The 17,338-nt window shown below is 40.4% G+C and overlaps 1 protein-coding gene across 1 annotated transcript in view; it reads left to right on the top strand.

Annotated features, from left to right (window-relative positions):
• sarnp (SAP domain containing ribonucleoprotein) overlaps positions 1-17,247 on the top strand; it is a 34,131-nt gene extending 16,884 nt beyond the window's left edge. Inside the window, exons 6-11 of the mRNA XM_043681692.2 lie at positions 282-355; positions 1,957-1,982; positions 7,088-7,113; positions 8,110-8,178; positions 16,452-16,535; positions 17,091-17,247. Of these exons, the coding sequence (XP_043537627.1) occupies positions 282-355; positions 1,957-1,982; positions 7,088-7,113; positions 8,110-8,178; positions 16,452-16,535; positions 17,091-17,132 (321 nt within the window). The 3' untranslated portion in view covers positions 17,133-17,247. The remainder of the gene's footprint in view (positions 1-281; positions 356-1,956; positions 1,983-7,087; positions 7,114-8,109; positions 8,179-16,451; positions 16,536-17,090) is intronic.
• Positions 17,248-17,338: the final 91 nt, after the last annotated feature.

Genomic DNA, 17,338 nt, shown 5'->3' on the forward strand with positions numbered 1-17,338 from the left:
TTATCACAAAATTAAATTATAACAAAAAAAAAATTCTACTTGCCTTTTATCCCACCTTGTGAGGTTAATGGCTCTTATTGTGGTACCTCATGGCACTTTGGGTATCATGTTTTGCTTAAGTTTTTTAACTCAGTATAGGATAGTGTGGTCAAGACAAAGATGGAGATGTACCTTGCACTGTCATGTGCACTGACTGCCTGATCACTTCTTAACAATTGAGAGATTTAGTAAAACAGCATGTTGAATTTGATATCACTTCACTTTTGTTTTCCTCTTTACAGAGGCTAAAGAAAAGAGCAGAACGGTTCAATGTACCAGGGACAGCAGAGAGTAAGAAAGCTGCTCGTGCTGCACGGTAAGTTATTGCACAAACCGGCTTGGATATGGTACTTTACCTAAACTTGCTGTCAAACTTTAAATTTAACCTTTATGCAACATGAATTTCATTTGTGGGGTGATACATTTTTCTGCAAAATAGAGTTGAACTGTCATGCTGTGCATATTGATACAAATATATAGTATAGTGATCATGATGTTGGGAGCTATTATATAGAACTTAAAAGATAGAAACAGGTCAGTTTGCTTAACCAGTCTTTAGTTTTGGTCTTCACCTGAATAATAAACCTAAATCAAGTACATGTAATGCTCCTGTGTTCCTTTAACACCCTATCCTTCAAACAGCTGTCAGTGATTTCTAAATGCTAACATGGTGATCTTCCACTTTATTATCCAACAAATAATTAAGTTTGGTAAATTACTTTTTCTTTTAAAGGAAAACACAGGTAGATAATTACGTTACTGTAACAGTTCACTTGTATTCTTGATTCCAATTTGAGTATTATCCTTGGAAGGACTGCACTATAAGTTTACCAGAACAATACATGGACATTTTGTGTAAACTCTTGTGGTCCTTGAAATGTAGAAGACTATGGGTCAATTTGATTGAACTGTTCAAAATGTTAAGAGCAGATAGCAAAACAAAAATCCAATTTCTACTGATTTGGAAAGTCTAGGACTATGGGTATGGTCTTAAAACTTGGAATTAATCTTCAGGGGTGAAATGTGGAATCACTTCTTCATGAAGTGGTAGAAGGTTGACATTTTTTTGCAAACAGAAATTGATGCAAGATCAATTAATTTGAAGTCTGAGATGTTTGTTCCGTATTCCTAATTTTTTTTTGTCAGTAACAAAGACTGGGTTTGGTCACAGGTTAACCATGGTAAAATAGGCTTGAGAGGCTAAACTGTCACCTTGTCTTATATCGGAGAGGTGCAAATCAGCTCCTGAATGTGTTCCAGTAGTTGCTGGAGGTTTTAGATACTGATATTTTGATGCAAACTTGATCTGTCTCAACTGAGGGGGAAGAAAGTTGCAGAGAAGAGGAAGTAAACCGTTTCCCCAGTTTAGGTGTGGATGAACTGCAGTTAAGTGTTCGGTGCTCTCTTTTTTTCTGGTGCACATTGTAACAACCAAAAAATTCAAGTAATTAATACTACTCTAATAATAAATCTGTCTGCTAATCAGTCCAAAACTCAGATCACTTCTCTGGCAGCTGAACTACTTTCATTTGTTGAAGGGTCAAACTGCTGAAGCATGCATTTAGTGTTTTCATCTTAGGCAATCTTATGTTTTGTCCTCAAACTTGTGCAGCTCTTAGTTTTAGTTTTCTTAAATCTTTAATTGGTTGAGAAGAAACAAAATGCTGGTGACCACTAGTCAGTGCTAAGGCTCATTCATTTTTTCTACTCTTTACTACTTTATTTTAAGTATCTATCCTAATACTGTCCAGATGATGGCAGTATTGATTCACTAATCAGCTACTTTAAAAGTGGTTTTAATCCATTCTCAAACAAGCTAAATATAAGACAAAAGGTTCAGTGGTCTGTACCACAGTGCTGTCATTAGTTTTACATGGATTTTTAGAAAATTCTAATAATCTATTCTTTCCAAAATAGGTTTGGTTTGCCTGTTGCAACAAAAGGTAAGAAAAAAATCTCAGTGGTGTTTGATCCAACATTGTTCCCAATATTATAGATGAGTTTGAAAGGATCTAAATTGAGCAAGAAAACAAAACATAACAAGGTCATCTTATCCCATATATCTGTATATTCCACCAGTCTGTATGATCAGTTGCTGTAAGGGTGCACGTTAAATTTGCTGTACTTGTACACCTGAAGCAACTTCTCTTTTCTGTGTGTCTCCTTTCCTGTCTGGCTTTAACAAAAAAACCTGCTCTCAGGCTGTTTATTGTACTTCACTTCCCTTCCCTTCACCAACTGCCACCATTCCTAAAGCCAGTTCCTTTGATCGTGAGTCAGGTTATTGTTACAAATGTTGAGGATAAAACAGTAAACCTGCAAGAGGTATTTTGTTCTGATCTTTTGAAACTGTTACTCTTGAATTTCTCTCTCCCCCTTTTAACAATGACCATATCTGCCCTATTGCTTGTATGTCTTGAATTCTTTGCCTTGGCTATATCACAGTGGGCAGTGGTTAACACAGACTGAATGTTATTATTTGCAGTGAATCTAAATTGGAAGGTGCTTGCAAATTTCCTAATGGCTGTGGTTGAATTAATACTGTTACCATTACACTTGATCTGTCTTCAGAGTCAATTTAGGGGTGAGGGTGACTAATAATCTTGGACTGCTTGGTTTAAGAATCTTATTTTCATTTTGGTTCCGTGAAGGCCAATCAATTTTGACTCTTGCAGTCTTGGCCCAGGCATAAATGAAAAAGTTGGTTTGAAGAAGTGCAGTGAGAGTAATTGTTCTTGACAGGGGCAGTATGTGACTGGATGGAGCTACTAGATGTTCCAGCAAAATTTAAAGTCAATTGAAATCAATGTTGGAGGGAAGCTGTCCACTGGTTGGAGTCCTATCCAGCACCAAGGACGATGGGTGGTGGACAGGCATTCCTGATTGAAGGGTTTATGCCCAAAATGTTGATTCTCCTGCTCCTCAGATGCTGTCTGACCTGCTGTGCTTTTCCAGCGCCACACTTTTCAACTCTGATATATTCTGCAGCATCTGCAGTCCTCATTTTCTCTCTGTCCCTGACACCACCACCACCACCACCACTGTCCCTGGATACATCCTGTCCCACCAGCAGGCAGACCCAACAGCGGTGGTGGCACAGTGGTATACAGTCGGGAGGGAGCTGCCCTGGCGGTCTTCAACATTGACTCTGGGCCCCATGAAGTCTCATGGTTTCATGTTAAACATGGGCAAGGAAACCTCCTAGTGATTACCACATACAGTTCTCCCTTGGCTGTTTAATCAGTCCTCCTTAGTGTTGAACAACACTTGGCGGAAGCACTGATGCTGGCAAAGACGCACAACGTACTCTGGAGGATCTCAATGCCTACTACCAAGAGTGGCTTAGCACCAGCACTACTGATCAAGGTCCTAAAGTGGTAGCCATAATATGGAGGTGTGGTGTTGGACTGGGATGGACAAGGTCAGAAGTCTCACACCAGTTTATAGTCCAACACGTTTATTTGAAATCACAAGCTTTCTGAGCACTGCTGCTTTGTGACTTTGCTTGATGAAGAAGCAGCACTCCAAAAGCTTCTGATTTCAAATAAATCTGTTGGACAATAGCTTGGTGTTGTGTGACTTCTGATGAAGTCATAGAGTCATAGAGATGAGCAGCATGAAAGTAGACCCTTCGGTCCAATCCGTCCATGCCGACCAGATATCCCAACCCAATCTCGTCCCACCTGCCAGCACCCGGCCCATATCTCTCCCAATCCTTCCTATTCTTATACCCATCCAGATGTCTTTTAAATGTTGCAATTGTACTAGTCTCCATCACTTCTTCTGGCAGCTCATTCCATACACATACCACCCTCTGCGTGAAAAAGTTGTCCCTTAGGTCTCTTTTATATCTTTCCCCTCTTACCCTAAATCTATGCTCTCTAGTTCTGAGTTTAGAGGGATTAGTGTTGGCAAATGGGACTAGATTAGGTTAGGTATGGACAGGTTGGACTGTGCTGTACACTTCTATGACTCTAAAACTGGAGTCAATGGGATTCAGGGGAAAATGCCCCTGGTTGGAGTCATACCTAGCACGTAAGAATATGGTTGTGGTTATTGGAGGTCAGTCATCTCAGCTGTAGGACATCTCTGCAGGAATTTCTTGGGTTTGTGTCTCCATAGAACGTAGAAAAGTACAGCACAGTACTGGCCCTTCAGTCCACGACATTGTGCAGAGGATTAATCCTAATCTAAAATAAAATAACCTAAACTATGCTTCCCTCAATTCACTGCTGTCCATGCACATGTCCAGCAGTTGCTTAAATGTCCCTAGTGACTCTGCTTCCACCACTACCACTGGCAACGCATTCCATGCGCTCACAACTTTCTGCATAAAGGATGTACTTCTGACATCTCCTCTATACCTCCCTCCTAACACCTTAAAACTATGACCCCTCGTGGCAGTCAATCTTGCCCTGGGGAAAGGTCTCTGGCTATCGACTCTATCCATGCCTCTCATTACCTTGTACACCTCGATCAGGTCACCTCTCTTCCTCCTCTCCAGAGAGAAAAGTCAGAGCTCCGTCAACTTCTAGTAAGGCAAGCCCTCCAGTCCAGGCAGCATCCTGGTAAACCTCCTTTGCATCCTCTCCAAAGCCTCCACATCTTTCCTATAATAGGGCGACCAGAACTGGGACGCAATATTCCAAGTGTGGTCTCACCAGGGTTTTGTAGAGTTGCAGCAAAACATCGTGGCTCTTAAACTCAATCCCCCTGTTAATGAAAGCCAGAACACCATATGCTTTCTTAACAACCCTATCCACTTGGGTGGCAACTTTGAGGGATCTATCCACTTGAACACCAAGATCCCTCTGTTCCTCCACACTGCCAAGAATCCTGTCTTTAATCTTATGTTCAGCATTCAAGTTCGACTTTGCAAAATGCATCACTTCGCATTTATCCAGGTTGAATTCCATCTGCCGTTTCTCAGCTCTGCATATTGTCAATGTCGCGCTGCAGCCTGCAATAGCCCTCGATACAATCAATGGCACCTCCAACCTTTGTGTCATTAGAAAACTGACCCCTCAACCACCTCATCCAAGTCATTTATAAAAACTAAAAGAGCAGAGGCCCAAGAACAGAGCCCTGTGGGTCGCCACTCACCACTGACCTCCAGGCAGAATACTTTCCATCTACAACCACTCTCTGCCTTCTGTCACCCAACCAATTCTGAATCCAGACAGCCAAATCTCCCTGTATCCCATACTTCCTGACTTTATGAATGAGCCTACCGTGGGAACTTTATTGAATGCCTTGCTGAAGTCCATCGACCTTCGTCAAACTGTCTTGTCACCTCTTCAAAGAACTCAGTAAGATTTGTGAGGCATAACCTGTCCCTCACAAAGCCATGCTGACTGTTATTAATCACGCTATGCTTTTCCAAATAGTCATAAATCCTATCCCTCAGAATTCTTTCCAAAACCTTGCTGATCACAGACATAAGACTGACTGACTGGTCTGTAATTGCCAGGGATTTCCCTATTCCCCTTCTTGAAAAGAGGAACAACATTCTCCTCCCTCCAGTCCTCTGGTACGACTCCCGTGGAGAGTGAGGAGGTAAAGATCTTCGCCAGCAGGTTAGCAACCTCCTTTCTTGCTTCCCGGAGCAGCCTCAGATAAATCTGGTCTGGCTCTGGGGACTTATCAATCTTAATGTTTGCCAAAATTTCCTGCACATTAACTTCCTCCATCTCGATCTGTTCAAATCTGTTTCCCAGCTCCTCAGAGTTCTCATTCGCAACAAGGTCCTTTTCCTTCGTGAAAACCGAAGCAAAAAACTCATTTAGGGCTTCCCCTTTCTGCTCAGACTCCACACACAAGTTCCCTACCCTATCTCTGATCGGCCCTACCTTCTCCTTGATCATTCTCTTATTCCTCATGTATGAGTAAAATGCCTTTGCTACTCCCTAATCCTTCCTGCCAAACCTTTTCTCGTGCCCCCGCCTGGCTCTCCTCAGTGCATTTTTGAGCTCCTTCCTAGCAAGCCTGTAATCTTCTAAAGCTGTGCTGGACCCTTGCTTTCTCCACCTTATGTAAGCTGCCTTCTTCCTTTTGACAAGAAGCTCCTCTGTTCAAGTCATCCAAGGCTCCTCAATCTTATACTTTCTTGTTTGTCTCGGAGGGACAAATTTATGCATCACTCGCAACAACTGTTCCTTAAACAGTCTCCACATGTCTGTTGTGCCCTTTCTGTGGAACAATTGCTCCCAATCTGTACTTCCCAACTCCTGTCTGATAGCATCATAATTTCCTTTTCCCCGATTAAATATTTTCACTTGGTAACTGCTCCTTTCCCTCTCCGAGGCTATGGTAAATGTGACGCAGTTGTGGTCACTGTCACCAAAGTGTTCTCCCACCACGAGATCTGACACCTGTCCTGGCTCATTTCCAAGTACCAAATCCAAAATGGCCTCTCCCCTCATCAGCCTGTCTACATACTGAGTAAGAAAACACTCCTGAACACCTGAAAAAAATGGCTCCATCCAAACTATCTGCAATAAGGAGGTTCCAGTCAATATTGGGAAAGTTGAAGTCACCCATAACAACCCTGCTACATCTGCACTTTTCCAAAATCTGCCAGCCTATGAATTCTTCGATCTCCCTACTTCAGCCCAACCAACTTCAGCTGCTTCATCAATGACCTTTCCTCCATCATAAAAGGTCAGAAGTGAGAATGTTCGTACCAGCACCACCCATGCTTACTTGGCAATATATCATCATTCCTTCAGTGTCACTGCGTCAAATCCTGGAATTCTCTCCCTAAGGGCACATCTACAACACATGGACTGCAGTGATTCAAAAAGGCAGCTCGCCACAACCTTCTCAAGAGTCACCTAGGAATGGGAAATAAATGCTGGCCAGCTGGTGATGCCCATGTCCCACAAGTGAATGCACAGTCTTTTTTTTTTAAATGGTCAGTCCCAAGGCTGTACATGTCGGTTAAAGAAACAAAAAAAATGCAGTCATATTTCCAGTATTTGTCTTTGGCCTTATTGTATTTCTAAACAGGTCACCAGATTGATAGTGAATTTCATTCTTTTCAATGCAGGTACTCCAGGAACTATCAAAACTACGGTATGTTTTATTTTCATTTTTAAAAAAAATGCCATCTGAATCCTCTGTCTTCTGTCTGAGTGTCAAATCATAATTTGAATGGCCAGTGGCAGAGTTTCTTTTTTCCAAGCCTGGATGTGTGTACATGGAATGTAATGCAATATTGAGTGAAGTCATCAGTTTGAAAATGACTTGACGATGTAGCAGAATTTCAGAATATGTTGTGCATTGATTAAAACAGCTTCCAAGTGGAATATCTTCCTGTATATTGACTAAAACTTGATTCAATCAAATGCTAACTCAATTAAGTTGTGAATTTTAATATATGAATGAAGGTATTTGTTTGAAGATGATTTTTTTAAAAAGCTTCATGTACATGGTATTTATTCTGGTTTTTTAAATCAAGCAGGTGATCTGTTTTCGAATTTTGTCCTGGTTTTCAAATACTTTCATGGCCTCGGCCTTCCCTATCTCTAACCTGTTACAATGTCAGATTTTCCATGAAAAGCCTTGATGTTTTACTCCTTTTAACAAGAGCATATGAGTGACATTATCTCCAGAATACTGTGCTTCTGGCCTCTTGCACACACCCAAATTTAATCATCCTGCTTTGAATTTGATTATCTGAAGATTCTATATGCAAAGTGCAAGTTTTTTTTTCATTTGTCAGAATTTAAAACCTTGCTATGCTTTTGAAGGTGGGAGAAGATGTCTGTCTTCATAGAAGACCAAAATTCACACCAGAAACAGGATAGTTTTGAAACTTGCTCTTTAAATTTCTCTGCTGCATTGTAAAATGCTTCTTTTAAACCTATCTCTTTGGTTCAGGAAGCCAAAATTTTGTACAGTATTGCTTAATGTGAATTTTTTTTGATAACTTGCTTGCAAAACACCTTGGAATGTTAAACATAGTGTATGAAAGAAATTTTCTTTTACTGTATCAATAGACACTGAATTAGTTTTGTTCCAGTGAATTACATTTACTTCACTATTCTGAAGGCTTACTCTAACTTTCAGATCAGTGCTGAAAAATTGAGGGAGCGAGCTGAAAGATTTGGTATGAATGTCTCATCACTCTCAAAAAAGGTAGGTGAAGAATCTAGTCAAACTATAAGTATTTTTTGACAGAACTTAATACCTTGTTATGCTTTTGGCGGTGGGGGAAGATACAAAATTCCACACCCGAGGCAGGATAGTTGAGGTGCTAATAAGAGTGAGTGACTTAAGATAATAAATATCAGGTAAGAGAAAGTATTGGAGAAACTTATGGGGTGAAAACCTGACAATTCCCAGCACCTGTTGGCTTGCATTCTAGGTTGGATTTGTCTAATGGGCAGTCTGTGGGCCAAACTGCAGCCCACCCAGGGATCCTGTCTGACCTGCAACCAACGTAGTTGTATTTGGAGCATCGTGCAAGGAGATACTCTTGGATGGAGGACTTTTCTCTCCAGCATTTGCTGATAGTCTCACTAATGTGCCTATCATTAGCAAACACGGGAGAGGAACTGCCTCTGATTAGAACACCTGACACTTGTATGAGTGAGTTTCCTCACTCACTGTGAGGCCAGGAGTGACGTTGGCCATGGGGGGGCTTGCAAGAGAGAGAATGCATTTTTGGGTGGGTCTGGGAACATCCCCTCGGAGTATTGGTGTACAGGTCCGCAGATCACTGAAGGTAGCGGCGCAGGGTGAAAAGATAGATTTTTTAAAAAGACTTATAACATGCTTGCCTTCATTGGAAAGTATGATGTGGAGGAGCTGGTGGTGGACAAAGTTAAAAATCACACAACACCAGATTATAATCCAACAGGCTTATTTGGAAGCACACAGCACAACTACCTGATGAAGGAGCAGCGCTCTGAAAACCAGTGGTTCCAAATAAACCTGTTGGGCTATAACCTGGTGTTGTGATTTTTAACTCCATTGGAAGGAGCATTGAGTATAAGGATAGACAAGTTATGCTGCAGCTTTACAGAACTTTTAGTTTGGCCACACTTGGAATATTGCATGCAGTTCTGTACAGAAAAGGTTTACCAGGATGTTGTCTGGTATGGAGGATTTTAGCGATGAAGAAAGGTTTGATTTCACTGCCGTGCAGGAGGTTTAGGGGTGACTGATTAGAATGGCATGGATAGAGTAGAATGTATGAGGCTTTCTTCCCAGGGCAGAAGAGTCAATTACTAGGAGACACAGGTTCAAGGTGTGAGGGGAGGGAAGTTTAACAGAGATGCGTGAGGCATGTTTTTCACACAAAGGATGGTGAGTGTCTGGAATGCGCTGCCAGTAAAGGTGGTGGAAGCAGACCCAATAGCAACATTCACCTGGACAAATACACTAATAGGAAGGGGACAGAAGGATACGGATCCTGTAAATGAAGACAGTTCTAGAATGGACAGGCAAAATGTGATGGCGCAGGCTTGGAGGGTTGAAGAGCCTGTTCCTGTGCTGTACTGTTCTTTGTAAGTCAGTGGCAGCACTGGAGAATAAGACTTCAAGTAGGTTTGGGGATGAAACTCCGAGTGGCGCTGCCCTTGGTAGGACTGCAGTCACTATGGTCTAGTAGGCCTCCTGAACCTGTACAGCAAGGGTCAATGCGTGCCTGCATACATGAGTGTGAACACTGAGAGTAAGTGTGCTCTCTTGCTCTTGTGCCTGCATCCTTACAATTCCTTGATCACCTTTAGTGAGCTCTGTCCTGGCTTGTGTCATGCTTCTTATCTGTAATTTTTTGGAATTTGAAATTCAAGATAGTGATTGTGGTTGTTGGTTATTTCTGTGAAAGATTTTTCTCAAAGAAAAAAATCTGTGTCAGGCAATTAGTCCAGAACCTAATCCAGGGAGCAGAGAACCTGGAGTGTGAATGGAAAATTGTTTATACAAATAGTGCTATACAACAGTACAGTAAACATTTGAATGGCATTGCTGAAAAGGTGTTGCTGGAAAAGCGCAGCAGGTCAGGCAGCATCCAAGGAGCAGGAGAATCGACGTTTCTGGCATGAACCCTTCTTCAGGAATCCTGAAGAAGGGCTCATGCCAGAAAAGTCGATTCTCCTGCTCCTTGGATGCTGCCTGACCTGCTGCGCTTTTCCAGCAACACCTTTTCAGCTCTGATCTCCAACATCTGCAGTCCTCACTTTCTCCTCCATTGAATGGCATTGGCTTGTTTTCAGTCATAACAATCAAGGGTTGATTTTGGTTTAGAAAACCAGCAATTGCAAGTTCTTAGAGCAATTTGGCGGAGACCTGACAGGGGTCATAAGCAGCAAGAGTCTCAGACAGGAATTTTTTTCATTGCAACTAAGGGAATTGTAGAAAAATTCAGTTGTTGCAGCTTCCAGACCTACAGTATTTGTTTAGAAATCTGCAGGTTAGCAAAAGCTGAGGAAGTCGAGCTCTGTTTTGAGAGTGTGTGTGTCATAAGACTCCACAGTTCAGAAAACTGGGGAGAATTAGTTAAATCAAACTTAGTATGATCTAGAAGAGTGATTTTGCGCGGCTGTAAATTCATGGTGTTAAGAAACAAATTGAAAATTTGGTTTGCTGTATGTTTTAAGATCTTGCTAATTGCGTTCAATATTCTGTGTAATTTATTTTCTGTTGCTAAGGAAACTTACTGCCTTATGTGAATGACCACCATATTAACTGAAACACACAATTTCTGTTAAGCCAGATTTCACTGACATCGGACTGTCCAGTAATGTCATCAGCTGGCATCATAAATGTTGGTGAAACTCCACTTATCCAGGCGAGTGGAGAGAATTCCATTGTACTCCTGACTTGTCTTCTAGATAGTAGACAAGCTTTGGGTAGTCAGAAGGAAGTTACTTGCTGAAGAATCCCAAACTTTGACCTGCACTTGTCGTCACAATGTGAGCAGAGCAGTTCAGTTGTTGGTCAAAGGTAACCCTTAGGGTGTTAATTGTAGGAGATTCAGGCCAGTGCTGAACATTGTTCAATCAGCAGCAAACATCCCCACTTTTAACCTTATAATGGAAGGGTTATTATTGAAGCAGCTGAAGATGGCTGGGCCTGGGGCACTGCCCTGTGGAGTTCTTGCAGCGACCTGCTGCAACTATACAATTATCTTCCCTTGCATGGCGAAGTATGACTCCAAACATTGGAGAGTTTTCCCTCTGAATTTTATTGATTTCAGTTTTGTCAGGGTTGTTTGATGGTACAGTTTTCTTGATGTCAAGGACAGTCACACTCACCTCACCTCTAGAGTTCAGTTCTTTAGTCCACATTTGTATACACTTTGTAATGAGGCCTGATGCTGAGTGCCCCTGGTGTCAGAGAGGGCAATATTCTTAAGTTAGTGCTGTTTGAATGACCAACTATGACATCTTCAGTCACTTTACTGACAGTTGAGGAGACTGGCTGGGTTGGATATGCCTTGTCTTTTGTGGACAATTTTCTACGCTGTTTGGTAAATGCCAGTGTTGTAGCTGTACCAGAACAGCTTGGCAAGGTGTGTGACTAGTACTAGGAAACATTACTTCAGTACTATTGTTGAAATGTTATCTGTGTCCCTATCCATCGCAGTATCCAGTGGGGTCAGCCATTTCTTGATATGTGGAATGAGTTGAGTTGGCTGAAAATTGGCATCTTGGGACTCAGGAGAGAGGTCAAGATGGATCATCCACTCAGCAATTCTCGCTGAAGTTGATTTGAAAAAACTGGAGTTCTCAATTAACCTCATTACACTGCTTTCTTCTAATATGCTTAATATTGTACTGGTTTCCATTGACCAGAGAGATGAAGAATACTTCACTTATAAGCGACAGTTTGCTAAAAGCAGCTGACAAATTTCAAACAATTAGTTGCTACTAGTTGAGGTGGCAGCTAATCAGGCCATTTTTGCAGAAAGTGGAGGTGATAGAATGGAAGGTCCGACTTGCAGGTTTAAAAGTTTGGTATATTCCTTGCTGGACTGGTTAATCACCTTAAGCCTCAAATGGCTTCTGATTAGTACAGAAAACATTATTGTAGTTGGTAATGGACTTGGCACACCACCACTTGCAGGAAATGCGCACATGGAGCGAATTATAATGACCGCCATTAGGTGGTAAATGTTTTGACTGTAACAAGGATAGAAAATTTAATTATCGAAGGGTGCTTGGGAAGTTTTTGTACACAGTTGGAAGTGGGCTCATTGCAGCATGCTGCGAAATAATGACCCTCTTGCGTAACACTGAAGCAACAATACAGCTCTGTATTAAATATCCAGTTTGCCATTTCTTCAAAAGTACATGAAGATTTTTTGCCAAAATCTCTTTGCATTTTTATGGCAAGTGTAAACTTCTGTTCCGTAGCACACTTTAGTAGGCTTCATCTGTCACCTGGGTTTTTGCTAAGTTTGAATCCACAAACAAATTGGCTTTGTGTTAAGAGTGCTGCCTGGGTAAGCCTTTTAAGGTGACAATGTGTTCTTTCTACCCCCTGTGAGTTCTTGAGGAGCTCTCGATCAAGCCACACTAGATGGTATAATGAACGTTGATGGCAGGGAGAATGCAGCTGACAGCTTCAGAAAACATTGTAGCACAGTGAAGTTGTCATTGTCGTTGGCCCCTTACTGTGAGAAGGGACTTGTGATTGTGTACACTATCTCTTTGTAGGTCTGCAACACTGCAGTGATCAGCTAGTCTCTCCTCCATTGCAGACTGGTAACAACACAATTTAAAAACATGAGAAGCTGGGGGATTACAATATCTGAATCTAAGCCAATGGGTAATAAAACATTGCCAGCAAAAATAGCCACAAGCCTGGACGTATGAACATGGAAGGTGCAACAATTGTGTAGTTTTCTAACTTTTTTTTCCTTAATGACTTTGAGAGAAGGTGAGTGCAAATGACCTTTGCTTACTGAGCCATTTAAAGAAAAAACACATTGCTTACCAATTGAACCAGGCCACATTTATCCTTATTGCCTCCCCTAGAGTTGTCGTCCTCTGTGGTGTGTATTGGTGCTGAACACAGTAGCAAAGTGCAGTTGTGTAATTGAGGAAGTAAACCCAGCTGGTAATACAATAATACTTGAATAGGCATCCTTTGTTTATCTGCATGTAACTGCAAGCTGATGTCCGAAGGAGCATTCTCCAAAGTGACCTTTTCAATATTTGAATGGGAAAAGCAAACAGAATTCAGTGGTGGAAAATCAAATGTTTTGATAGTATGGCTTTAAAAATATTATTTTCCACTAAATTCTATTTCCCTTGGTGATTGAATCTTGATGCTGCTCATAAGATGCGATAAAAATTACTTTGGAACTATTTTGTTTATTGTAGATGTCTGTATAGATGGTGATTCTATTAAAAAGCTATCCAAAATATTAGATGTTAGGTATTGAATGACTGTGTAATCATTGAACCAGCTGCATAGGAAATCTTTACAATGTGAAGTTGACTATAGCAGTTCATTGAACCTCCTGAATGTTTCCTGTTGATGTGGACTATATTTCTACCTCAGAGATGTTTTAGTTTCATTGCTTGTATTTTTACAAGGTGACATTTGCTACATACAGGCTGTTGCAAATGGGAGTGGTTGTGGATGTACTTTTGAAACCTTGCTCTCCTACTCTACATGCCCTTATTCTTAGTTGTTTGATTTAATGGAAACATGGGGAAGTGAACAGAAGAGGGGCAGAAGTTGTGACAAAAAGTGGCTTCTCACCATTGCAATTTAATTCGCAGAACTCGTGCAATGAAATTACACAGGACCTTAGGTGTGTTCTATTAGACCTTTTTAATGTTGTTGCTGAAATTATTCCGATGCTGTTTTTGCTGCTCTGAATTAGTCTTTGAATGGTTGCATGTGAGTTAGTGCAAGTATGCTGTCCTTGAGTAACTTGCAATGAGGTATAGTTCTACACATAGCAGTGACCCTGTCTTTATTCCTGCCTATTTGATTGTCTGTGTTGGTTAGTTAGCTAGCAGAGAGTCATGTCCACTTGTTCCCTCCTTATCTGATCCTTGCAAATACACTCCAGCAAGGGTCACTGGGCAGCAATTAGGAGTGGGAATCTTTTTTTTGTCCTGTTCCACAACCCAGGGGTCTGAAACCAATGAAGTGTTGTAATCACAGCCCTGTTGCATAATAGTACTGTATTCCTACCTGATCCTTTGACTTTGCTTGTGTTAGGAAACTGCTTTTCAAACTCAATTAGTTAGACTTTTTGAAAAAAACTAATTTATGTCAATTTGAGCTGTGGTAGAGGATAGCTGGTAGCTGCTTAAAATTTGGAACTAGGGTTTACAGAAACTAAAGCACTGCAAATCTCTCCTGCTGTACTTTTTCTAACTTGCTTTATGCAAGTATTTAAACTTGGAAGGAATGATTTGATTCTGTATGTCTGAATAGCAAACGTTACTTGTTTGGTTGTTTTTACAGACTGGATTATTTATGTAATTATTTTGTCAAGCTACCAAGAGTGTGCATAACTTGGATATATATGGAATATTTAATGTAGTTAAATGTCTCTAACCACTTCACAAGTGTGTGTATTGAACAAAATTGTTACCAAACCACATAGAAGTATTATGATAGGTAATCAAATGTTTTGCTCAACTGATAAGTTCTCAGGTGGCTTTGGAAGGAAAAAAAAGCAGTAGAGAGGTTTGGTACAGAATCCCAGAGCTTGAGGGTATCTGCCAGTGGTGGAGCAATTGAAAATTGAATGGGCAAAAAGCCAAATTTGATGGAGTGCGGAGTTAGTTTGGGGCATACATATGGGAATTTGGTTTAGTTACAGTCCTTGGTTTTGAACAAGGAACCAATTGAAGTTAGTGAGCGTAGTGGTGAATGGTACTTGGGTCAGTTAGCATATGGGTAGCAGGAGGTTTGGGTGAGGACATGTTTTATGGCAGGTAAAAGACTGGCCAAAAAAACATGGAATAATCAAGTCGAGAGATATCAAAAGCATGGATAAGGTTTGCAAGTGAGCTAAAGCATGGGTGAAGACTGGCAGTGCTGCAGAGGTGGAAGTAGATAGACTTGGTGATGAAGTAGATTTGAGGTCAAAGCTCATTGAATCTGATTGGACAGCATGCTGGTACAGGCTCAGACAGTGATTAGGGAGGGGATGGAGTTGTTGGTAGGTATCAAAAATGATGGCTTTGGTCTTCCCAATATTTTGTTTGGAAAATTGTTGATTTATATGACAATGAGCATCAAAGAAGCAGTGACCAATCTATGTCAGTGGATAGATCAAGAGGGATGATATCAGTACATATTTTAAATGAAGCATGCAGCCCAATGTTGGAAAAAACACAAAGGAAAACTTGGAAGATGAAAGTGTCTGTGAAGAGAGAAACTGTTCATGTTTCAATTCACATACAACTGAATATTTTCTGAAGGCGCCATGTTCAACTTGAAACATGAATTGTTTTTCTTTCCACAGATGCTGTCAGACATGGTGTGTTCCTAGCACTTTCCTGATTTGATAAAGGAACAACTTTTTTGTCCTCCCATGTGCTCTGAAATGAAATTGAAATACTGCTTTAACCAAACTCTGTGGGGAAACTGGTTCTAATCCAATGAGTCAACCTCTTGTATACTGCTGCTTAGTTCAACACCAAATCAATTGTCAGCAATAAAAGCCTCTTATTTTTCTTCAAAGTGTTATACAACCAAGTCATGGCTGTTCTCTCGACTCGAAGTCTTTTATTAACAGGGCAGAACCTCACTGAATGCCAGCAAATTGCTTTAATTGATTTAGCATAGTGCATTGAATGTTTACCATTTGAAGCTACTTAATGTTTCACAACGCTCAGATAAGTGTCATTTGCGAAATGCCGAGAGCTGTGTGGTTGAATTTCCGGAAGTTCTTTTCCTTTCTTTGGTAATGGCACCAAAGCTGCACATGCCAATAAATGTTTAAGGAGTATTTAGAGATTTGAGGTCAAACAATGACTTGCATTCTAATACTACCTGTTTTCTTTTCCTGGCTATGCTGGGACAGAGTACTCTTTTTTTTTTCTATAAATTGCCTGAATTCTTGGTACACTTTTGCTGTTTATTGTTGTTATGGTTTACTCAGTTTAGCCAAAAAATACCGATTGTGTTCTTTGTAACCCTTTTGTTACCCAGAGCTTTCAGTGGGTATTGTAATTTTGTGCAGTATGTTAACTGCTGGGACATAATGAGAAGTTGTTTTCTCAGTTCATTGTAATTTTTTAATGATGTTTGGCTGCTGTGCAATTGCAGCCGTCTGGAATCGTGCTCAAGTGTTCATTTCTTTATATACGTATTTGTGGCTTTGTCCCATATCATATTGTATTTACGAATTGAGATGGACATTTCTGTCTTGAATTAGTTCTGATATCTCTTTTATGATTTTAATGTGTGTTTATATTTACTTGTAGACTGAAGATGATGAAAAAATGAAAAAGAGAAAGGAGCGATTTGGAATTGTGACCAGTTCAGCGGGAGGCGGGGATGATGTTGAGGTAATCAAACTCAACATAATTAGCCAACACCATGGAAACACACCAGCTCTGATCTCTAGGTTTTTACATGACTGGTTTTAGTAATGTATAATATGCGTAAATGTTTTATTTTGTTGCTTTTAGCAATTGCAAATCTAATCATTTTAAATCTAAGGTTGATCAGACCTTGTGTCTGTCGGGTGGGGGTGGGGAGGAGTAATGAAAGGTCACAGGCTCCAGCAGTTGAATGGAGTGAAGATACAAATCTACCATCTCCTGTTCCCTGTGTACTCCAAACTAATGAATCAAAATTTGATGTAATTGCCTTGTGGTTGAGTGGTAATATGGATATATTCTCGAATATGCTATATAATAGTTCTACATAGTATATATGATCGATTCCATCATCAATAGAATTATGGTTCTCATGCTGGATGTGGATGATGAATCATTGTTCTGCGAACTCTCGTGATATAATCATTGCTGAATTCATTAAGATGACTAGGATCAATTTATCGTATAAGAAATGAATTGTAAATGAATAGACTTTCTGATATTGATACCTTCTTTTTTTAGGCAAAGAAGAGGAAAAGAGCAGAACGTTTTGGAATTGTCTGATAACACCATGCTTTTTTTTTTACCAAGAATATTTTAAATGTGTATCAAGTAGATTTTTTTTCTAGGATACTTTTTAAACTGAAATGTGCTTTATTTCCCTATTGTGTATCAGTTTGCAGTAATGGATGTTTGCAAGGTGTCAGAAATTAGATGACTTATTTAATTAAAACAGCTAGAATGTACAGTTGCATCAGGAATAAGATGCT

This window comes from Chiloscyllium plagiosum, unplaced genomic scaffold (assembly GCF_037043375.1).
Source record: "Chiloscyllium plagiosum isolate Xiang-an unplaced genomic scaffold, Cpla_swu_hap1 HiC_scaffold_53X, whole genome shotgun sequence".
NCBI classification, from domain to species: Eukaryota; Metazoa; Chordata; class Chondrichthyes; order Orectolobiformes; family Hemiscylliidae; genus Chiloscyllium; species Chiloscyllium plagiosum.